This window comes from Colossoma macropomum, unplaced genomic scaffold (assembly GCF_904425465.1).
Source record: "Colossoma macropomum unplaced genomic scaffold, Colossoma_macropomum, whole genome shotgun sequence".
In the NCBI taxonomy this organism is placed as follows: domain Eukaryota; kingdom Metazoa; phylum Chordata; class Actinopteri; order Characiformes; family Serrasalmidae; genus Colossoma; species Colossoma macropomum.
In genome coordinates, this window is record NW_023494791.1 from 13775113 (window position 1) to 13799527 (window position 24415).

The window sequence follows — 24415 nt, forward strand, 5'->3', positions numbered from 1 at the left end:
GGCTCAGTGTGGGCCCCTGGGAGCACTAAGCAGCTGAGCGAGAGGAGGAGAGCAAGAGCTGACAGAGGCCAAAGGAAAGCTGGAGATTCATCACAGCTGTCAGCTTGCATGCACAACAAAACGAGACAAACAGGACAACACTGCAGGAGGATGATGCGAACCAGAAGAAAGCTATTCCACCCATTAGCACTGAAGTGGACGTTTCAATGGCACATACATTATTCCCGTATGCATCAAAGAGTCTCATTCAGGAAGCCAAAGCAGAATTAAACACTTTACTTATTTTATGTACAAATTAAATGATAAAATAGTAATTTAACTAGTAATCAATAATAATAGTAATCAATAATAACAGTAATCAAGCAATCTACTAATTATTTTGATGCTGGAGTTATTGAGTTTGAGTTGAGAATAAAACAATACAACAAAAATACTAAGCATAGCTTTTGATTGAAAATCATATATAAAAACACTATTTGGCAAAAATGCCTATAGCAGTGTGTACATTTAGATATTCCTGGTAGGAGAATTTAAAATATGCACCATCATCAAAGCTTTCAGAGCAATCAAGGCAGTCCTAATACTATGCAGTTAACCTTTCTTCCCTTCTGTTTCTATATACATCCTATAAATATATACAGAAGGCATGATAAGTGTTGATAAGTCTGCTATAGTCACCAGCAAGTCTGTTACATCTCACACTGAGTCTGACCTATCACCTACTTCACTACACCTCTGTGCCAGGAAGAGGAGATGATGGGGAAGCAGTTTAAAAATACCACCCACACACACACAGTCCCCCACACATACACACCCACACCCCATACACAGTGCCAGCATCCACAAGGCCCGGGGACACACCCAGGAGCATACATAAACACGTTTGTATAAGCACAGGTTTATTCATCAAATTCCACAGAACGCACTGCGAGTTTTGGAAAAGGCAGGAGCTCAACATCCTGTGAGTTGCTCAAGAACAATATTCACATTCTTCAATGATGACCAAAGTGTATGAAAGAGGCACGACAACTAAGAGAACTAAACATTTCCTCTAAAATCTGAGCCTGAATTCTTTTTTGGGTAAACGCAGGGGAATTCCGTCAAATTGCTAGACAATAACATGTCCATCCCTGAACTGCGCTACAGACCACAGAAAACCTTCACCACAGAGTTCCTCCACAGCAGGAGTTACTTTATTACTGTACTTCAGTAAAATGTTTATGTATCTGTACTTTACTATTCAGTATTTGTCACTTTTTACTTTTACTCACTACATTTAAAAAAAAAATCTGCACTTTCTACCCACTATATTTTCAAACTATGCCTGTTATTTATGTATTTTTTTCTGCTGCAGATCGCAGCTGGAGAGGTCACTTTTCGAACCAATCAAAAATAGGGGACGGGTAATATTCGCATAATCACCATCTACACTGCCATCACTGAGGTTTGCTAAAACAGCTTAAGAAAAAGACAAAATGTACCCCTCACCACTGCAGCTCGGTCAGCAGCTCATGTTAATATAGAAACATGATATTGTGTTTACTAGTTGAGGTGTTCAAGGAACTTTCTAATGTTGCTAATGTTAGAGACAGCGATAGTGGCGAGCCAGCGCATATTTTAGAAGGTGTAAACATGTCATCCATGCACTTATAAGAACTATTTGACCTGCCCGGCTGATGAACATAAACCAAAATAGTTTGTACTGATCTAATCAAAAACACTCATCATATCTTTAAAAGACACAACCATGACAGTACAAAAAACTTTCTGCGCTGTACCCAAAAACATTTACACTTTGTGTGTAGTTAAGTACATGTCTAAGAAAATTACTTGTTTGGGTTATTTATGCTTTTACTAGGTGCTGCAGTCTTGTTTTTGCAAACTTTCACAAAAATAAATTAGATAAAACATGTATCAAATTATAGTGCAAAAAACAACACAACACATCTTGTATCATGAACTGTGGTTTTCCTTCGCCAAGTGCTCTGTCTCTATCTTTGTCTTTCTCTCTCTCCCTACTTCCCTATCCCTAAGAGACTATGTCAAAAACAAAAAGCAGGAAGAAGAGAAAGGAGAAGCCAGAAGAAAAGCAGAAGGGTAAATAACTATATCACAGATTATTTTTAAAAATGATATTGAACAGTGTCAAGTAGAAGCAGCCCTCACGGAGCAAATGGCCCAGCCACGGCTGGAAACCTCCACACAGCAATCCCAGAAGACTGCAACTTTATGGCCATACATTAGACCCTTACAGCCATAGTGCCAGAGAGTGAAGCACAAATGCCTAAAAGTTGACCCCTCATGCACCCTCCCTTGCAAAAGCAGCTGGCAAGCCTCTGATTGGCCAGTCACACTCAGCTCATTCAGCAGACACTGTTGTAACTGGTTACCATCATGGCACTATGGTGCTCAGTGCTATAAGCTCTCAAAGCAAACTAATATGTAGAAATATGTAAAAATATGTGGAAAATGTGTTTGCAGGATGTGTTAAGTCATTGTTACTTAGAAAATCAACAAACTGTAATTTGACTGGAGGTGTTCACATTTTTAAATATTACTGTACAGAGACATGCAGTGACAGAAAGATAGAGAGATAAATAGATAGATAGAGAGAGAGAGAGGGAGAGAGAGAGAGAGAGAGAGAGAGAGAGAGAGAGAGAGAGAGAGAGAGAGAGAAAGAGAAAACACACATTCTGTACAATACAGAGGGTTGACTGACCTGATAAGTGGCACATTGTCCAGAGTACAGCATAGTGTTGGTCCCCTCTGCATGGGCAAATCCTCCTCACACGACTGATTATACATCCTAAAACACACATGAACATGCATACAAAGTCAATGAAGTGTAACCAGTGCTGGCTAGACCACCAGAATAGTGGACATGGCCGTCTGGGCTCCATTCTCAAAATAGCCATCAATCACAGGCAGGTCTAAACCCCTTTTATAGGATGAGAGCACCTGGCTGTGAACACAGAAAGAGCTGGGATGTTACTACATGCTGCATTCCAGCTCCTCTCACAACAAAAAATGTGTTGAAAATTTCTATTATAACCCAAAATTAACATGTTTTGACAGCCAAGTCAGCAAAACAAACACAGAACCTCAATTCACATACTTAAAAGTACCTTTAAACTTTGAGCAGATAAACTTTAAGCAGTAGTCACGCTTCACTAAAGGAGCTGACTTTGCACTACAGACTTGATGAATCATTCTAAACAGAAAGCAGTGTAACAGCACGGTTGTTTTCAGGACATAAAATTATCTTGGAATGTAGTCTCAGTGCATTTGGTGAAAGGTGCCATTTAAAACAACCTAATGTTAAATGGCTCATTTGTGCAGAGCTGGTGTGTGATTACTCAGAATTAACTGCTTACACTTACATTAGAAAAGTAATGTTTTGCATATTAAACCTCTATATTAAACTGATGATCGTGCATCAGCTTCGTGTAAAACATTTATTTATTTTCCCCTACTATCTTTCAGTTTAGCCATATAAGCATGTCTCTTCCAGTGTGCCACTGCATCTTCACATTCAACTTCAGGCCATGCAGCACTTTAACAACTTTAAATGAGAAGTTTAGTGAAAAATCTAATTTATTGTTTTCTTCTTGCACCAAATGTAGTCAATCAGCCAACATATGTTTGGTGGCTGATGTTTGTTTATTTGGAAGAAAATACAGTCAAAATTCGGGCTTGAAGATAGCTTTTACAGTTTTTTTGTCAATTTGAGATTTAACTGGTGGGACATGAGCTTCCATTTCTTTTTAGCACAGCCGTCAACAATCAAGACATTTTAGCTGACAATCATGAGACATAATTGTGATTATCAATTTAATTTCAACTAGTAAAGTACAAGCCTAAAGCGCCAATCTGGCTGATTAGCTGTCTTGCATCCCAGCCAGGTATCAGTATCTTGCCGATATCAGCAGAAAATGCTGGACTGTTTATCAGTGGGAAAAATAATTGCTCAGTCCTGTAATCTAATCCAGTCCTCTAACAAATACAGCATGAAATATTACCAGACGTTGTTTTTAGCTGCGTGTTTTAGCTGTGTGTTGTATCCTCTTATGTGGTAGTAGTGTTTAAGGAGGATAGTTTACTTTTAGATGCTCATCTTAAGTGAAATGCTTTAACAAAGAATTTTTAAAGCTTAGTAGTAATGAGTACTGATATTGGCCGATACTTAAGGTTTCAATTTGCCTCAAGCTAACAGACGAAAACAGACCCAAATCACATTCTGTTTGTTGGGACATCAAAGCTCACTAAGGCGTAGCTGCGCTAAGGCTAGAGCTAACAACTGTGGGAAATGTGATTGGCTCAAATAATTGTGATCACATGTATGTTAAAAATTGTAACAGGCCTACTTGTTAGTTACATTAGCTTCCAGTGCAAAAGAGGCAAACTTGGGCCATCTGACATTTCTTGACTTACTGACTAAATTTAGGGTAAAGGAAAAACTATTCCTTCAACATAGAAAAACCCTGGGCAAGAAAAACAGTAAGCCCCCAAACTAATCACATGACAATATATATTGGGTAGGACATCAAAGTGCAACAAGGACACAGAGCAACGGGGAGATCATTAAAGCTCCTGGATAAGACTCTCCCTCAAGCAAATCACACTCAGTCTTCCAGACATACTTAAATACACATACTTTGTGATCCAACACTATCTGCACCAATCACGCTGATACATGTCTGCTCTACTTACATGTGAGCAGGCAATCTCTCAGTCTCTAATGATTGACCAAAGGCTCTAACTGTCCTCAGCAACAGTTAATCTGAAATGTTTGACTTTAGATCTCTGTCATTCACTAACCTGCCTATCCATGATGAGCAAATCTGTCATTCTTTCAGCCTCTGAATAAATAACTCATTAAAACAGATAGTAAAGCATGAAAGGCTATCAATTTCAAACTAAGGCATACATCATTTAGTCTAAAATCAGTGACCATCTAATCGAGGATGGAATAGCACTACATACTGTAAAACTGATGTAAGGTTATGCAGCCTTATAGTCAAACTACTGCATGATATGAATCCAGATGGTATAACTCTTTGTTTTGCTCATTTTTCTTAAAAACTCAGTAGCTTTCAGTAATTTAGAATGAGTATCCAAATGGAGAAGATGAGTTAATTGGTTGAACAAACAAAAAATTTCATACTGAATGAAATTGAACGAAGTTTGACTGCAGTTAGAATTAAATAAAAATACAAAAGTGATTTAAGTGTAAAAAAAACACAAGCTCAAAATCTTACCAGTTATCCACAGGGCAGACATGCTGGTTGTACAGGGCCATGGCATACCTGATGTAAAATATAAGAGAGCAAATTCATGGAATAATTAGTGATATTACTATACTCTCACTACATATAGTATATATATTAGCTAGTATATTGTCACTGCTTAAACAAAACTTTTCAGAAGAAGAAAAAAATGTTAATTTTCAATGTAAGTTTAAGTAACAATTTTATTCTTAGCCATTTTCGATCACTTCTATTGGTCCCTTCATCATGAAATTTTGAAACAATGTCAACGGCATCTGAAATTTTCAAATTATGCAATATAGTGAAAAGTGACAAAAATGAAGATCCAAAATAACATTTTAGTCTGACGGCTAAGTAAATTTAAACGTTGAACTGTTTTTTGGGTTTAAAATACTCCATTTATGCTATAAATTTAACCAAATTTCTAAAATGCATTTCCAAAATAAAACTGTCTTTAGTCTCATGAATTTCCATCAGTTGTAATAAACCTGTCTCATCCGAATGAAAACGGAACAGTGCTAGGCACTCTAACAAAGCATGGGAAGGGGACTTGCAGAGTGATCACGTCATATTAGACATTCTCGACTGATCTGCGTGCTGTATTTTTAGATTGGGTAAAACTGGCAATCGCGCTGGGAATTTAACTGATTTGAAGGGTCAGTTCTGACCTCACAGCAGCATCATGCCTATATTTCAGTCCTCTCTTTAGCTGATGCAACAAGGTCAAAGAGCAGCTGATTCAGAGTTCACAGTGACCCTCAAAGGATGTCAGTGAACAGAGGGGCAACAGATAACGGTCAGAGTAAACGATGGCTCCTGAATGTCCACACTGTCAATTTCACAAGACGTTCAGAGAACTGGAGTTTCAGCGAAGGAAACATGCTTAGAAAAGTTCAAGAGGTGTCCCACAACAAGAAGTCGAACAAACTGCATTTTCCCAGGACACCAGACTACTGTCAGCGCTCATCTCTCCTACACAACACACACTATTTGTGTTTGTCCTGTGTAGCTGCATCTGGCAGTGTGCAGGGTCAGCAACAGGCTAAACACCAATTAGGACAGTTTCCATCTCTCACTGCATCTGTGTGTGTGTGTGCGTGTGTGTGTGTGTGCGCGCACGCATGTGCGCATGTATGTATGTACACAGTGAGATGCACCTCCAGAGCTCAGTTCAGTACTTAGCATTACAGTGAGTGAAATTACATTTGGTAAACAAACATTCTGCCATCTGGTTCAATCGGTATTGTGAATATTCACACACAGCGTTACCAGGTCACCTGTAACACCAGCAGGAAAGGGGTGAATGGTGGGGGGGTGGTTGAGGCCTACTGGACACAACTACCGCATTTACCACAGATGCTATGGTGTGTCTTAGAATTAGTGTTTTTTATTAATCAACCAAAACACATTTTTCACTTAAGAAGGCCAGATCTCACATTTATGTTGATTTTTTTGTGTCTCTGAGGTCTACCTTGATGACTATGCAGTTTTATGTACCAAAAACAGTCATAATTCATTTCTGCATGATCATTTTCTAACCTCTGTTTATCCCTTACAGTTAAACAGCCTGCTTCTGTTACTGTGAATCTAAGACTAAGACATGGAAATTACCTCTGTTCTGATTGGATACCTTGCATTTTGTCTCATTCAAAAAAAGCAGTCAGGGCTGAAACACTCCTTTAAAAAGCCACCATCTTTTTTAAATAGAAGAGTTTGATGTACTTCATAAGCATTATTAAAATTTCAAAACATTCTGTTCACTACCCGCTCTATACAGTCCATATATTGCTGTTGTCGAAAGAAAACCTTGTATCTCCATGTTTGTCATTTTTCAGTTTTTGATGTAATTTGAAAATGCCTGTTGGCCTTTACATAGTGTGTAAATTTCATGAAGAATGGACCAAAAGAAACAGCCCAAAACGACTTGGAAAAATGTCTGGTTCCATTGACTTACATTAAAAATAAAGTAGGTTTTTTCCTTTTCTTGTAAAGTTACCAAGTTTGGAGATAAGAGGTTTTCTTCCGACAACAGCGAGATGGAAACTAAACTGCAAAAAACAGCCTGTTTTGAATTCACTGTTTCTGTGATGTCACAAAAACCATCAAATTTCCATGCATCCACTTATTGTGCCTACAGCAGTTTAGCCCCACCCACTCACACTAAAGTTATAAAGAATGTTTCAGCCAAGACTGCTTTTTGAACAAGACATAATACATGGCAGCTAATCAGAATAGAGATCATTTAAATGTATCAGTCTTAAAAGACACAGTAACAAAAACAGCCTGTTTAATTCTAAGGTGTAAAAAGAAACTGGAAAAAGGTTGTATAAAAATAAACTAATGTTTTGGCAGGTAAAACCAAACAAATGTTAGAATTGGAAACCAAACAAATGTTAGAATTGGACCTCCTTTGGGAAAAAAAACTATGTAGAATATGGGCCCTTTAAAATTTGAATGAATGAATAGAAGGCACTACACCACTACAGACTGAATACGTGGATATATGCAAATGGTTTACATGAAATCACAAAAACAATGAATTCAAAATGGGCTGCTTAAACTCTGTATATTGAGAGGAGTTAATGGTACATTGAGGACATTTAACATGGCTAATACACATCAAAACCTTATTTCAAAAGGCAAGCAAAATTCAGTTTCCCATAATATAGGCCCTTTAAACAAAAAGTGAGGCAATCGAAATAACACCACTTTTCTCACCGACAAGAAGTCCAAACAAATCAGAAAGAATAGTATGTTTAAGAATAATAACTACCAGATTTAAGGGCAGACAAAATGTTGTGGGTTTGAACGAACAGCCGTGTAAAACAGATGGCAGAGTCTGGCTTTTTCAAGACCTCATCCTTCTTACATAACGGTGCCGAGGCACTCACAAAAACTCATGTTTATGAGCTATGAGTTCATGGCACAGTCGTAGAGGTGGAAGGGCTAAATGAGCAGCCCGAGTTCTAATCTTATACCATCAAACCAGTAAACCAACCCAGAGTTTCCAATCCACTCAGACAAGAAAGCTCTGTTCACACACTCAGTGTGCTAAGCTATGGAGATGTTCTGGTTAAAAAAAAATAATAATAAAAACTGGATGTAAGAAAAAAAGAGCATGTTTTCAGTTCATCTGCATATTCACCTTGTTTACATATTTCAGATTTATGGTTTGAACATGCTGTAAAATTAAAAGACTTAATTAGAGACTGCTGTAACTGGCAGGCCAGTTTTTGGTAAAGACAACAAATGACAAAAACATCACAAGGTCATATGGTTCCCATCCTCTGTGTCAACAGAGCTAGCCCTAGGGCAGCTGTGGCACCGTTTCAGCATTTCCCCATTGAGACTTCGAAGTGACTTGGAAAGACGATAAGCATTAAAGACAGCGTTTGCGTATCACAGCTTCGCACACAAAGAGCCGACCAAGACTGAGCCAGTGTGTGTGTGTGTGTGTGTGTGTGTGTGTGTGTGCCCGAGGGCCGAGTGGGAACAAAACCACATTTTCCTGGTTCACATCTAACAGCCTGAACATAAAGAAAACTCTGGATGGAAACACTGCCATGGAAACTCAGCCTAAATGGAAAGGTTTAAACAATATGGCACTAATAATGAATTATGCATAGTAACAAATCTTTCTGTGCTCTAACTGGGGGTCGTGTTCCAACAGCCAAAGTACCAAAATAGCATCTAACTGAGTGTTTTGTGTTGAAATATTTGTGACAAAAAATCTTGAGCACATTCTAAACAACACAACAATAACATGTCAGAAACCCCTTTTCAAAGAACACAACATTTCAATTTGTGTGTGAAGCTCTGGGGTTTCCAATAATTCCATCTGTAGGGTCATAATTACAGTTGCCTTTTTGTACCGGGCAAAACAAAATTCTTGGTGAAAGTAACTATTTAAGGAGCAGCGCAAGTTCGTCCAAGTTTTATTGCAAACTGCTCCCAGGCCATTACTAAAGGAGACGTGGAAAGAATAAGCCCAAACCTTCTCTTAGCCAATGAGAAGTGGCTGATGCTGTGTGGAAAGCATGGCCATGAGCTCCACCCCTGCGTTCCTCTCCTCCTCCCAGGCTGGCGGAAGCTTTATGTAACCTTCCCTGCCCTGCCGCGCTCGGGGGCCTGCTGGATGAAGAAGGAAAGGGACGCTTACGGGCGTCTGCAAGCATTCCTCAGGAAGGAACTAGGGCTGATCAGCGGCAGCATACTACCACTGCACCTCAAGTGAAGGGGAAAAGAGAAAGCTACATGTAGCGCTCGCCTCCTGGGCCTGCATTCCAGAGCGATGATCACAGAGTAAAGAAAAAAAAAAACTAACACAGACAGGTAGAGAGTCCCAATGCTCTCTCAACTTCACCCAAATTCTTTATCAAACCCTTTTTATCCCTCATATGCCTGTACGCTACCCGATCTTTTCCACAGCACACCTATCTGACTCTCAGGGATCAGCCCATAACATCAAGACACACAGTGAGGGGAAACGAGTATTCCAAAACTTTTGTTTTTGTTCTTGTTTTGTTCTTCCAGTATCTATATTCACGTCAAATATATATACATAATGTCTACTGACTCAGTACTTCTAAATATGAACGAAGATGCATGTATTCACAACATGCAACAAAAATAAAATTGCAACATGCAAAACTCCTCTTCTAAAAAAGAAGTAGAGAAATGCACATCTAAACAATTTTTTATACAAAACAAAACTCTTTTGGTACAATGTACTCTGCTCAGACAAAAATGAAAGTATTTGGCAATACTTCAGCTCATCATAACTGAAAAAGCAAGAGCTGCACCTGTGACCCAAAGAACACCAAACCCACAGTGAAGCCTGGAGGTGGGAGCATCATGACATGGGCTTCTTCTCTGCAAACACAGACATCTCAACGTAATTGCCAACAAAGGCTTCGCAACAAAGTACTAATGTTATTAATGTGTGGTGTCTGTGTACTTTCCCTATCAATTTTCTTGTTGTTTTTTTTTTAACATATCTTTCTTCATGCTTATGAATACATATTTTCTGTTCCTATTAATTACAGAGTCAAAAAAACCTTATGCATGTAAATTTGAAGTGGATATGTGCACTGGGTGTTTATTAATTAACAAAAACAAAAATGTCTGAATACTCATTTAATCTCACTGCCTTTGTATATAGAAACCTAACTAGCTAGCATTGTATAAGTGTCATGTTCAAGAAGGAGCATCAGGTGAGTTTATGATGATGCCCGTTCTCACAATCTGACCAAGTTAGTCCATAGTTACTATATTATCTTTACACCCATTGCCACTAGCAATGGAATACGAATACATCACTACCAGCGGAAGGTGTGATCTTCTAGAAGTAACACCTCAAACCAGAAATCTACATCAGAAAAATTCCCTCAGGCTACGTAACAAAGTCATAGACTAGCTACATGATTTTCAGGTGGAAGAGCTCCCGTGCCTGAGACCTACGAAAGCACACAAAGAGAAAAGACTCGAGGACATGCCTTAGCAATTAGGGCTGAAAGATGAATTGTTTTTATATCGAAATCACAACTTAAAAGTGCAATTTTCCAATCACAAGAGCTGCTATTCTATAAAACATTATCAACAACGTTGTCTTAAGTTTTACAGGAAAAAAACGTAACTAATAACACAGAGCTTGTGAACTGCCTGTAAATGAACTGGGCCAATCAGAAGATAAAAATGTATTCCAATGTATTCCGTATATGTAACATCACAACCATCACAACTAGTCTGACAAACTCAGCATTCAAGCTTCGTGTCAGAAAAAGTGAATATTCTGCTCTTCTTAGCCAAAAAAACAGGACTGGAAATTAATGTCTAGAAAATTAAAGCATTTAAATCGCAACTGCAATATTTATCAAAAAAATCGCAATTAGATATTTCCCCCCAAATCGTTCAGCCTTATTAGCAATTCCAATTAAACTTACTGTACAGGATATGAGAAGGTCTAAAAATGTCTTAAAAAGTCAATAAAGATTTTGCTGGTACGGCAAAAAAAAAGATAAATGAGACAACATTAGCAGCTTCATTTAACCCAGAAAAACACTCAAAATTAAGTCTTCTGAAAAAAAACACAAAAACAAACAAACAAAAAAAGTCATATCCAATGCTGTCACTAAGATTAAGCTAAGAGCGTAGTTTTAATATTGGGCAATAGTAGTGCAGCTACACAACCTGATCATCAGCCTACTGTACATACTGTAGCTTTATATCAGGCTACATACGCCTTTGAAAAAAGCCACATAGCATCTTTTATCAAGGAAGTCAATATAAACCTATTTGCTGAATTCAAATGACGGGTCAAAGTACATTTATCGTAACTCAACCTAAATACTAATTTTATAAGATTTTATGAGAAAAGATTATTTTTTCTCAACTACATACTACATAACTTTTACTATACACAGGTAAAAATCACACGTTTCGAAAATTATATGTTTTAAAACTGTGAGAACATCTGGTTTTCTTGGGTTGCCAGGTCAAACTTCATAAATCCTTGTGCATAATAATTTGCTTTCTAGCAGGGGTGGATAAAGTAGAGAAACTGTTCTCAAGTAAAAGTAAGAGTACTGCATCAAACTTTTATGTGTGAGGGAAAGTCAAAAAGTATCTATAATTCAACATACTCCAGTATATAAAAGCAAATGTTTCAAATAAATTAGAATTTTTTAAGATGTGATGTGTAATGTGGTGTGGTGCGGTGATGGCCAGCACTGGTCTGTATGCAAACTTAAATTAGCATAGTTGTGGGCAGTTTCACTTTACACTGATATAAAAATAATAAATTAAAATACACAGTCTGGACTGATCGACACGCAGCTCGACGCGTCAGACTGGGTTCAGTTCACACCTCACTACACCAATAAGAGTCCTTGGGCGAGACTCTTAATGCTAAATTCATCTACCTCTGTAACATGTTTAACAACTGCAGGACAGTCATATGCAGATGCATAAACGTGAATGTAGGCTAAAATGAAAACAGTAAAGATTTTTTTTCCTCTGAGTAAAAGTACAGGTTCTCAATTCTAGTCTTGTCTGCTAGTCTAACGTGTCTTAAGAGGTGAAAGTGGTGTGTCTGAGCCGACTGAAGAGCAGAGAGAGGAAAACTCACACGACCCATATGCCGGTGATGGTGAGGGCAGGGAGGCTGACGGGTAAAATCATCCAGAGGGACATCGTCTCCACCCGGCTCTCCTCAGCAGCAGCCACGCCGCACAGCTCCGCTTCTTTCTTCGCCTTCGCCAGCCTGTCACCCTCTGCTCATCAATTTGCATTTAAGGTCTTGGCACGAACCCCAAAGCGTTCATTTCCGAGCAGACCATTACTGTACCTGGAGCAGAAAAAGAGCACGGAGGTAAGAAGAAGAAGAAGAAAAAGGTGAAGCGCTTACTAACGCTGAGATAACGTATACCTCGCGTTTTGCCCTTATTTCTTTTTTGGCTAAGTTACATTCGAGTGTGACGGAGAAGCGGCTCGGACTCCGTTATCGTTGGCCTCCTAAAGGTAGAGACGTGAACTTTCCAAACACTTTTCCCAGCAAAATGGCTGAACGGACCAGCGGCAACAACTTCTGAACAGCCGCACAGAGGTAGCTAGCTCCGGTAGCATATCAGCTCCAGGTCCTTCGTTATCTTACCTTCCCCCCTCTGATGAGGGACAGTAGTAGCCTCTCTCTCTCTCTCTCCCACCTTTTGTTATTCTCCCAATCTTGAGCACCGCAGACTGGCCGGTGTCTGAGAGACTACAGCCTCCTCCGTCTGCCAGCGCACACCTCCGACTGCAGCAGGAATTCTGAACCGCCCAGCAAGTCGGTCTTTTTTCCTCAGAAGTGTGTTTTTCTGGGTGTCTGTCTCTCCGGGCTCGTGTGTTAGCGTAGCCCTGCTGTGTTGGGCTGGCTGCTCTGTGGCGCTGCTGGGTTAAAATCAGACAGCTGGAGCTGCTCCTCCCCCTCCCTGCTCACTGCTGCACCTCCAAACACCACCAGCACACCAGCTTCTCCTTAACATCACTCCAGCTTCACTGTCTTCTGCTGAGAGTTTCACACACTGGCCATGCTTATCCATATTTAGCTGTTAGAGGTCAAACTGTAAAAGGGGGGTGGGAGGTTCAGGCTACTGGGTAAGATAGATAACATAAGATCAGATAACACACATATTCTAATGATCTTGGTCAGTCCTTTAGTGTCCTTCGCTGTAATACTGCTGTAGTGGGTGTTATGAACTGTGACTATACCCAGGGGAAAAACGTATTTCTTGAGATTGTCTGAAAGAGATAAAGCAGATGTCAATACTGTATTAATGCAGGATCACTCATTTCTGAATTCTCTCTCCTATACCTCCCTTAAGAGAAAAGAGGAGATGAACATTTCATTGTAAGACGTTCTGGTGAACAGTGAGAAAGGCCTGAGATCATCTACACTGATAAACTGCTGAAAGTTCTGTGATATAGAGCTATATAAGAAGACGATGAGGTATTAGACTTTTCTTATGGAAATATTTTTCCATTTAGACGGGGATGAGATGTGTCAGACACAAAAGAGTTCATCCATATGTGTGAGAATATTTTGATCAAAGTGAGAAAATCTTGGGGTTATTTCTCAGGAAATGGGAGAAAGTGGCTTAGGACCATGTTTAAGAGAAGTACATGAGAAAAAGAGCAGATCTCATTTAGAATATTTCTCTCCTCTGGGCGTGTTTATTTTTTTGTATCATTTGTTCATACAGAATAACATACACTCACTAGCCAGTCTAGTAGGTACCTTTCATCCACACATTTTATCAGGCCTGCCTACCATATATGCACATTTTGTAGGTCTACAATTGAAGGGTTTGATTCCAACAAACATTGTAGACCATTTTCAAGAATTATCTTACAGAATTGTTCATGATATGCACTGTTGGGAGGGGCTTTACACACACAAATGCTATATTATGATTGATACCACCTTTATTAGGGGAATAAATGTGTTTCCATCATACGTCAGCTGTTATTGTTTTTAAAAACCTGTTATATTCAAAATGGCTTCAAATGGATATACAGCATTTTGGAATGATGGGATTGAATGGATTGTAAACAGATTGTAGTCCATCTGTTCATCTGCATAATGCGTTAGCTCCCCCTTTAACCTATTCATCAAAGGTCAGGCCCTCTACTGAGCAGGTATTATTGGGGTGGTGGACCACTCACAGAACAGCAGTAGCACTGACACGGTCATTGTACTGATCCAGTGCGAAAAAGTGCATGAGTTTTTAAACACTAACAGACGTCAGTAGATTTATACAGTGTTTTAAAACCTCCTGCAACAGTGCAGTTCTGAGAATTGTCCACCACTCAGATAACACCTGCTCAGTGGGGGGCCTGTGGAAGTCCCGACCATTGATGAATGGGGTAAAGGGGGGTGGGGGCTAACAAATTATGCATAGAAACAGAGGGACTATAATATATAATTGTAGAGCTAGAAAGTGGACCTGATAAAATGGACAATAAGTGTAGATACAAGGTATGTAATAAGGTGGCCAGTGAGTGTACAAAACGCTCTACATTTCTAATTTGTAGAATTGTGGGAGTAGCAGTTTACCAAGGTGGTATTTTTTTGTCTTTTGGAACTGGGGGGTGGGGGGTGATGATATCATCGCTGTCCAATTAAAACCATGTATCTCCATTTTTGTTGATTTTTAGTTTTCTACATCATTTCAACACACCAGATGAATGGACCAATAGAAATGCTCTAACTTTGAACTTTACATTGACTTAAATTGAAAAGTAAGAGTGTTTTTGCCTTCTCCTGTAAAGTTAATATTTCGGACATACTTGTTTTTCATTGGACATCGACGAGATGCTCTCAAGTGAATTTGAATAAATTATCAAATATAACTTTTCATTTTAAGTTGATGCTTTTTGAACTATACTAAACCAAAATGAGGCTTTTGCTGGAAGTGTGCATGAAGACACTGCAAGTAGAGAATTAGTTTAATTGTTGTTGACTTTATCCTTGAATGTGTGAAAATCACTAATATAAGGTAATTCAGAGGAGCACTTTATGGCGAACTGTTCTGTTCTCTTTTGAAGAGTTGTAGAATCTAGAGACTCCCAGGTACCATTGGTATGCCTTTGTATGCTGCATGAAAATGAAATTTGTGCAGATCATTCATAATGCCTTTCCATGTCAGTGTAGAGGAAAAACACATAAATGGTTTTGAAGAATCACAGTCACTGAGCTTTTAAACTCTGTTATGATGCATTCTTTTGTGTTCTCTCTGCAGATCTGAAAAGGGACGCAAACAACTTGCTGGAAAAGCAAAATACAATGCAATTAATTTAATTGAGGAACAAACTTGAGTGGTTTCTCAAATCAGCAGTTTCTGTTTTAGTTCTCATGTAAAATGTCTTAATGTTATGTTGTACATGCAGAGATGTTATCCCCGTAACCAGATCTCTAAATGAACAATATTTCTATTCACAGAAAACGAGACTGTGTGTAATTATACTCAGACTGGCTCCTACAAACATGTGAGACATAGTTCTCCGCATTAGCATGACTGAACTTAATCTGAGAGTTAAAAAATGCTAAACGTAAGGTTAAATTGTTTTAAATGGTCTGCATTTCCTGTCTGCGTGCAGAGTTATTTGGTCACAGATCTGCTTCAAAAGCTTCACACATTCACATGTATGACGTAAGAGCCAATGTCTGCAGTTTCATCCACAAAGATGATTCTGTACTTCACAGGACTGTACACCAGAATATATATTTGTAGCTAGTTTCATTTTGACAGCTCTACATTTTGAAAAATGTTGCTTTATGCTTCACTATATACTTCCTTTTCAGGCGTTTTGAAATTTGTGGGAACATCTTATTTAGTTGGGTGGCTGAGTTTTTTACACTTACATAATTTTACATTTTTACAATAAATACAGCACTTAAGTTTGTTTTACTCAGCTAAGTACTGACTCAGGATTTCTGCCGCTCATAGGAATTCGACAAATGGTAAAGTCTACCAGATCTTCTTGAAATGAGATATAGCAGTCTGGGTAATCTGTAAACAAATCATATTTGAGTTTCATAAATAGTTTGTCTAGAAATATTAAACCTTTTCATAAGCATGATTTCTAACATTCAGTCAATTTCAGATTGTTTATATTTATAAGCGTGTCCTTCATCACTGAATGTCCAAAGTTCAGTATAACCACCTCTGAACAATATCAAGGAACTATTACTTAGTACATTTAATTTATTATTATTATTATTATTACTATTATTATTATTATTATTATTAATGTTGTGAATGTTACGCCATAGTTCTGTGGCATGTAGCTGTCTGAAGCTGAATAAAAGTGACAGTCTTCATGCCACAGTCAGTTGCATCCCTTACTGACAATTTAAGTATGTTGAAGCCTAAAATTAGAAAGAAAAAGAAGAAATTTGTTGAATTGGATTAAAAAAAAGACAAACCAAATCAGAAAGGCGGTCTTTATTTGTTTATTTATTTATTTTTAATTTAGTAACAAAAAGATGGAATTACTCCACCTAGTGGATTGGTGTAGTTGTAGCACCATTGTCCCTCAACCATTTAGTCATTTCTCCCTTTCACTTTATGTCAATCAGTTTCATCGGTAGAATTGAAAGCTTTTAAATAAGCACAATCATAGAAATAGAAAAACACATTCTCTACAGACAAGAAAACTGAAATATGCCACTTTTGCACAATTCTATGCACAATTTCAAATTGATTTGCTGAGTTTAACATACTAGAAATAAATTAAACTTTTGTGCAGGCCACATTTTATGTTTTGTTGTTTGTCTAATATGTTAAATTCAGCAAATAAACAGTAATTGTGCATTAACATGTGCAGAAGTGTCTTCTCTGTAGAAGATGTAAACCTATTTTCACTTCTAGCATGTCATTTGACCAGGAGCACCCAAACATTTGCATACAACTGTAGGTCCTTTGGTTAAATGACCAAAAAAAGAGACCTTATACTCTTAGAAATAAGGGTACCAAGAATGATTTCTTGGAATGATGCCAGAAAAGAACCACTTTTGGTTCCAAATAAACCTTCAAATGGACAGTTCTTTAAAGAAGTGTTATTGTAAATGAGATGTAGGAGTGTGAAGAATCTTTTTAAAGTATAAATAATGTCTATGATGTAATGTTTCTATACCATTATAAAGTGTTCTTCTAAAACCTCCAAGTCAAAAAAGCCATAAAAGAACCCTTATTTTTAAGAATGTATGCGACTCTTTTATAGTATCTTTACAGTAGTTCCAAAACCCCAGACTCCAAACCCTGCGTAGAGTGGCTGAGTGAATGAGGTGTTCACCCTGTGGAGAAGAGTCATTGTGTCTGACACGCTGTAAAAGGCCAGCGTTCCAGCCTTGTGGTCTAAATACACTGCTATTCTGGATGAAGTGGGCACTGGTAGAGTGGTGCTTTTGTTGTTGTGCATGAAGGAGTATTTGGACTCAGAGCAGTACAGGCTCCAAGATTTATCGTTCCATCCGAAGCTGCAGATGTTGTCGCTGCCTTTCCTGCTAACTGCCTTGTAAGTCAGAGCAATGTCAATCTCTGTACCGCTCCAGTTCACCTCCCAGTAGTACCGGCTGCCAGACAAGCTCTCCCTGCACAGCACCTGCTGCCAGTGGTCAAACCGCTCAGGTGGTTAGGGTAATGCTTGGGGTCACTGCTCATGTGCACCACTGTGTTCCCCTCAGCCAGGTGCAGGTTAGGGTGAACTGTTAAAGGATCCAGTGAAAGGTGACAGGAATCTGCACAGAAAACAGGATAAAATCAACCTGCAGTTCGACTTTATACATTCTAATGTAAATGTGCTTGGATACTTGCACTATTTATCCAAACGTATCTACACTCTACTTAAAGGAATGACTCACAGAAAAATCAGCTTTACACTGTTTTCTTCTTACTCCAAATGTAGTTGATCAGTCAAGACATATTTTGTGTCAGAAGTTTTCTTCTTTCGTTTTGTACTGGAGCTAATATAGGCTAATATAACAAATAATGAAAGTCTGTGTCACCCAAAACCTTTTTTTTACATAGACTTCTGTTATATTAGCCTCATAGCACCAGGACAAAACAAAAGATGCAAACTTTGGACACCAAATATATCTTGACTGGTTAGCTTCTTTTGTGGTAAGAAGAACATTTCTTCAAAGAAAAACTTCTTTAAGGTGGACTCTGACACGAGAGTTCAATTGCGCACACATAGTTTGCATCTACATAGAAAAGCACTCATAATAGAATGGAATGGTCTGAAGCAGCTGCACATGAGTCTAAGACCACCATGCCCAATGTCAAGTGTAGACTAGAAAGGTATAAAGCCCCCAGCACTTGGCTGTTGAGCAGTGGAATCGTGTTCTCTAGAGTGACAGAGCACCATCCAATACTTTTGGGATGAATTACAGCAGTGTTTGTGATGCAGAACTAATCATCCAAGGTCAGTGGCTGACCTTACTAATTCTCTTGAATACAGTCAAATCCTCCCAGCAATGTTTCAATATTCATAGTAAAGCCTTCTCAGAGGAGAAGAGGCTGTCACTGTGGAAACTCCGTATTAATTCCCTTTCAGAAGAAATATTAGATGAGCAGGTGTCTACAAATTTTTGAAAATTGGTATAAATACATTTCCTTGTGAATTAAAGATTCTAAATCTGTTTTCAGAAGTTTGTTTGTATCAGAAGTTTAAGACTGAGCCTTTCAACACTTTCAAAAAAGGGGTTCCTTAATCATTCTTGGCTTGACTGTATGGTTCTAGATAAAACATTAACTGGTATTAAACCTTTACATTATTTTTAGTTTTTTAACCTTTGAAAAGGTTCTTCACACTCACAACCCTGCAAAAAAAGGACGATTTGAAATCTTAGGATTAGGATTAAAACGTTTTTTCTTTCTAATGAGAATTGGCTTAATGGTTTGCAACGGAGACCACTAGTAATGGTTTTTATGGGTTTATAGGGAAGTCATTCACAAAAATGATCCCTTAAACAACCATCCATTGCATGGGAACCAAAAGTGGTTCTTCTGTGGTCCTACAACATGTCTTGTCTTGTCTGTTCAGAATTTGATTTACTGTAAAGTGATAGGAGCTACAAGTAACCTTGAATTCTATCCAGCAGTATTTTGCCTAGGCATGTGCAAGACCAGATGTTTTTTTCCTTTTTTACTGTGTTTCAAATATGTTAAATCATATAACCTTGGAGATGAATCTGTTGTCATGGCAAATGGCATCAATCAGTTTGTATGCTGATAAAAACAGATTCAGACATTCACATGGATGAGGTCTAAATGGAGGCAACAATAACGCTTTTGTATCATTGCTGAGGTCTTACGCATAGTCAGTAGGTCATGTTTTCACTTCTGTAGGCTGGATGAGTGACAGCTTTATTGCATTGAGATCTTCCTGCAGAATGGAAACTTTTGCCTGTAAACCTGTTCTGCAAACTGGAACTGCAGCTTCACTCACCTTTCATACAGTGTGTGTATTAATCAGGCCTGAGGTTTTAAGATCTTATTCTTTGGTTACTGTACAGATATATGGAAGTGTAGTCTTTGGTCAGTCTGGTGAATGAATTGTGGTGGTGATGTGGTGAAAAAAGCAACTTACACTGTAAAAAGTCTTCTCTTGTTTTTGGTTCCAGAGCGTGCAGAATTTGAACTTCCCTTACTGGAAAGAAAATGCAAAGTCACAAAAACAGGACATGAGGTAAGCTCAATCATCTGATAACAATAGAGGATTATAGGAATATCTATACCACGTATCTATACTTTACTGACCTGCAGATGAGATCTTGCTCAGTTCATCCTTACTTACGTCCTCTAACTGCACTTTAAGCTCCGAGATGGCTTTCTTTGCTTTGTCAAAAGAGTGCTGTTGGGCCAGTGTCACCTTGGACAGGTCTTCATACCCTGAGGGTGCAGAGAGAGACTGCCAGCTCTGTGGCCAGAGAAGAAAATTCATTTAGTCATAATTAGGTAGTTAACATAACATTAGTTATGTTACAAAATCATTATCAGATCACATTATTGTCAATGAATAATTTCATTAACTTATATTTCATGATCATTTCATACAAAATCATTATTATACGCATCCTTTTCGTTAAATGTCTGTCACAGTCATGTTTTTCAGTGGTCTTTTTATGCCATCTACCTGTAGGAAATGGATATGATCATCAGAGTGTGACAGCTTCTCCAGATCGTTGTGCTTCATCCTAAGCAGAGTGATCTCCTCCTCCATTCGATCCAGGTGTCTCTCTGCCTGAGTCATCAGAGCTGCCTCCTGAGCTCTAATCATCTCCTTCACGTCTGTATATCTCCTCTCCAGTGCTCGCATCAGCTCAGTGAAGATCCTCTCGTTCTCCTCCAGCACATTCTGAGATGAGTGCTGTGGAAAAACAGCAGAGGAGAGTGCGTCTGACCTACAGCTTACGTGAGCTGTGGACACATTATGGCAGAGAAGAGTAAAAAAAAGAAGTATGGGGTGTCTGCTTCTCTCCAACCATTAAGGCCCCACCTTTAGAGACTCCGCCGCCTGCCTCAGATCCTGCCACTTCTTCACTCTCTCATCAATCTTCTGCTGAGAGGCCATCAGCTTAGTCCCGAGCTGTTTCTGCAGGAGTGCACCAAAAAAATCACCCCTTAGCCCAAATGCTAAAGACATATTTCATGTCTGAAGTTTGCTTCTTTAGTTTTGCAGTGGATAACCACAGATTAGTGTCATGCAAACAACTGCATTCCTAAATCATCACACACTTCACTCGTGTTTCATTGTTAATTTTAAATTTGAAGGGGAATTCTACAGATTTTTGAAAAAGAAATCAGCATAATTAAATCGTTAAGCTGTAAACAAAGTAATTCAGAGTGGTTTGATGTGAAATGCTCCATTGAAGAGTTTGAAGAGTGTAATGCCTCTAAATGCTACATCACAGAAAGCTATTACATGAAATTGTCACAAATGCCTGAGTCATTGTTTTACAATAGCTTTGAGATAATTGAGATGCTGTTTCGACATTTTTAAAAATCCATTCATGGTGGAGAGACATGTAGGGTGTTGTTAGGCAAAGTAGTCCACCAAAAACTTTTTTTTTCAGATTTAACCACTACTTTATAATCAGTATCATTACATATTACGGTAACACTTATTTTGGATGGTCCACTGTCGATGCTTTGTAGATGCTCAATCTATCTTTAACAAACACTTAATTAAATATCTACTAAATGCAACTGAACTTGAAATTGCTTGTGAAAGATTATATTAAATCTGTCCCTAAGCCTAAACTTAACCCTAACCTTAACCTCAAGGCAAAACCTACACCTACTCCTAAGCCTGACCGTAACCTTAATGTTGTTGATAATCAACTGAGTATCACCAGATAGTTTGTTAAAAATATGAGTATCTGTAGATCATCAACAGGGGACCATCCAAATAAAGTGTGAGCCATATTACAAGCAAGAAGACACGTGTGGGTTCACTGGTGGTTAGTAAAATGGCTATTTTCACACTGTAAACATCATGACCCCTAGTTTCTATCATCACTATCGAGAATTCTAACTTCTCTACAATGTACGATTTTACATCAAACCACCCTAAATGACTTTACATCAGAAACAACTGAATGCAGAAAGTCCAACAAAATTCTGTGTGGTTCCCTGTCAAAGCTATGTGCCATAATAATTTCTAAAGAGGTAAAAGCAGATACAGAGACAAATAACCAAAGAAACATGTGCAAGCCTTGTTTGAAATAGTACTGGAGGTGCGTGGCTCAGGTAATGTCAACTAATAGGCTAATAATCTCAAACAGACTTTCTTATGTGTTTTCTGATACTGTACACATACTGTTTTACATAAAAGTGGACAAAATTAGGTTACATAGCTAATGGTAGTAACAGCCATCTTGATGCCTGAATGTTGTGCTACTTTTGTAAATTTTGTGTCTGCTGTGATTTAGTCCTGCAAGTTTACATAATGCTAATTGTTGCTATAAATTTGCATTACTTGTTATTTACTAGCCGCATAGCTGCAGTACAAAACTGACGAAGCAGACTTTGAACATTATACATGTCTTGGCTGATATACTACATTTGGGGTGAGAGGACAATTGTAAACATTTGATTTTTCAAATGAACTAGCAACCATTTATATAAGGTTGGGGAAGCCACTACAATATCAAAATCACTTATACAATTCAAGTTTAAGCTATATGGCTTTTTAACTCGGTGCAGTTACACCGACATCTTTAAAGGGTCCATAACTTGGAATAACACATTTACCTCACTTTTTTAAAAGAAGGGAGCTTGATGTAGTGTAGAAATACTGTATAAGTTTTTCAAAAAACATTTCAGTCACTCCCCAGTCCGCATGAAAACTAAGCTGCAGAAACTATTTTGAATTTAGTGTTTTTGTGATGTCACACAAACATTTACATTACACATCTGCCTATTCAGCCTATAGCAATTCAGCTCCACCCACTCACACTGGAATTACAAGGAGTGATTCAATGAGGCACAATATTGGCCAGTCAATCAGAACAGAGCTCATTTACATACATCAGTCTTAAAGGCACAATAACAAGAATAATGTTAATTCAGTGTTAATTCTTAGGGTTAATGACAGGTTGGAAAATGACTGTTTTTGGCACGTAAAGCCACACAAACATTATAAGTGAACCTCAAGGAAAAAAGATAAAATAAAAGAAATATGTAGGATATGGGCCCTTTAAGACTGTGTCTATTGTAGGGAACATAATGAATGTTTTACCACCTCATGTACAGGAAGGTAGTATGGAAGTGAGTTAAAAACATGTCTGACCTGCTTCTCTGTCCTCTCGGCTGCAGCAGAGACGATGTCATGTTTCTTGTGTTCTTCCATGATACACAGAACGCAAACGCATGTCTGGTCAGAGCGGCAGAAGACTTCCAGCAGTTTGTCATGTTCGGCGCAGATCTTCTCCCTCAGCTGCCCCGTTGCTGTAACCAGCTTATGCTTCATCAGTGCTGGGTATTCGTAGTGGGCCTGCAGGTGGGTCTCACAGAACGAGGTCAGGCATGTAAGACAGGACTTCACAGCCTTCATCTTCTTGGCCAGGCAGAAGTCACACAGGACATTCCGCTGACCGTCCCAGCTGCTGGGTCTTGGGTTGCTGTACCTGCCATATGATTCACTTCTCTGAGACTTCCCTGTTGTGCTGTACCGGCCCTGGTCAGCCACACTACTCCGGCGAGACATTCTGTTGCTCCCACAGAGCAAAGCCACAGGCAAGGTCTCTGTGTGCTGTCTAGTTTCAGTGAAACTGTTGTGTCACAGCCTTATATGGGGGAATGTGAGCAATGAGTGAACTCTAGGATAAACCAGTATGCCTTGTTGCCTTGGGGAAAAAAACTGGAGGGGTGTGGCAGATGACGAAAAGTGACTTTGGCTCAGACTGAAGGTTTGAAGGGTGGAGGAGAAAAACATGCCACAGTTCCATATAAGGGTAACTGGTTGGTAGTGATCGAAAGAGAAGTAAACATGTGGTTTTCATGTTCAAAATGTTGGTAATGCAGCAAACCTGGGAACTGAAGAAATGCCAGGCTGTTTAAGAGCTGGAAAAAACTACAGGGAACTTTTCTCTTAGAAAGAATGACTGTATCAGATCTTTGAATATATAGCTAATTGTTGGATTTGTTTAAAAATGAACAAAATTGTGAATTTTCACATAACGTAGCTCAGCAGGCTTGGCAGCTGGTTGGTGTGGGGTGTGGGGGGCTGTCTGTATTGCGGTTCTGTCTTTTTGTATTACGGTTTGTATCGCAGACATTTGTATAGCAGTTTCAGTCTCGGTTTCATTATCGTAGCAACTCTTCGAAATAAGAAAGTCCCCTGAAGGAAGTCTCTTTGAATTCAGCTGTTGCAGTTTTAATTTGTGACAATCCATCTAGACGCCTTTGTACAGATCAGGAGAAGTTCTCCAATTGTATTGCAATGCTGCCTCATCAGAGAATTGCTACTTTAACTGAAATATCAGTTTCAAAGTCTTTTTTCCAGTACTGCAAATAATACTGCCAAATATCATTGTTTACAAAGCAATACTACCAAATAAATTAAATAATTAAATAAGCTGCTGAAAGTACAAAAGTGGAGTA

General features: G+C 38.6%; 2 protein-coding genes across 3 annotated transcripts in view; both read right to left on the bottom strand.

The window, feature by feature from the left end:
* zgc:154058 (uncharacterized protein LOC795538 homolog) overlaps window positions 1-13307 on the bottom strand; it is a 38181-nt gene extending 24874 nt beyond the window's left edge. Inside the window, exons 1-4 of one of the 2 annotated variants that reach the window (XM_036573987.1) lie at window positions 12919-13307; window positions 12394-12612; window positions 5259-5306; window positions 2720-2806 (exon numbers count right to left, since the gene is read on the bottom strand). In XM_036573987.1, the coding sequence (XP_036429880.1) occupies window positions 2720-2806; window positions 5259-5306; window positions 12394-12458 (200 nt within the window). In that variant the 5' untranslated portion in view covers window positions 12459-12612; window positions 12919-13307. Of the gene's footprint in view, window positions 1-2719; window positions 2807-5258; window positions 5307-12393; window positions 12613-12693 lie in introns of both variants that reach the window. The other variant, XM_036573988.1, reaches the window with a different exon arrangement.
* Window positions 13308-17170: 3863 nt separating this feature from the next.
* ftr14l (finTRIM family, member 14-like) lies at window positions 17171-24105 on the bottom strand. Its single transcript, XM_036573993.1, is given in 7 exon segments — window positions 17171-17935; window positions 17938-18045; window positions 19899-19958; window positions 20069-20228; window positions 20445-20678; window positions 20808-20903; window positions 23103-24105. Coding segments are annotated over 7 exon segments (1488 nt in total). The 5' UTR covers window positions 23520-24105; the 3' UTR covers window positions 17171-17522.
* Window positions 24106-24415: the final 310 nt, after the last annotated feature.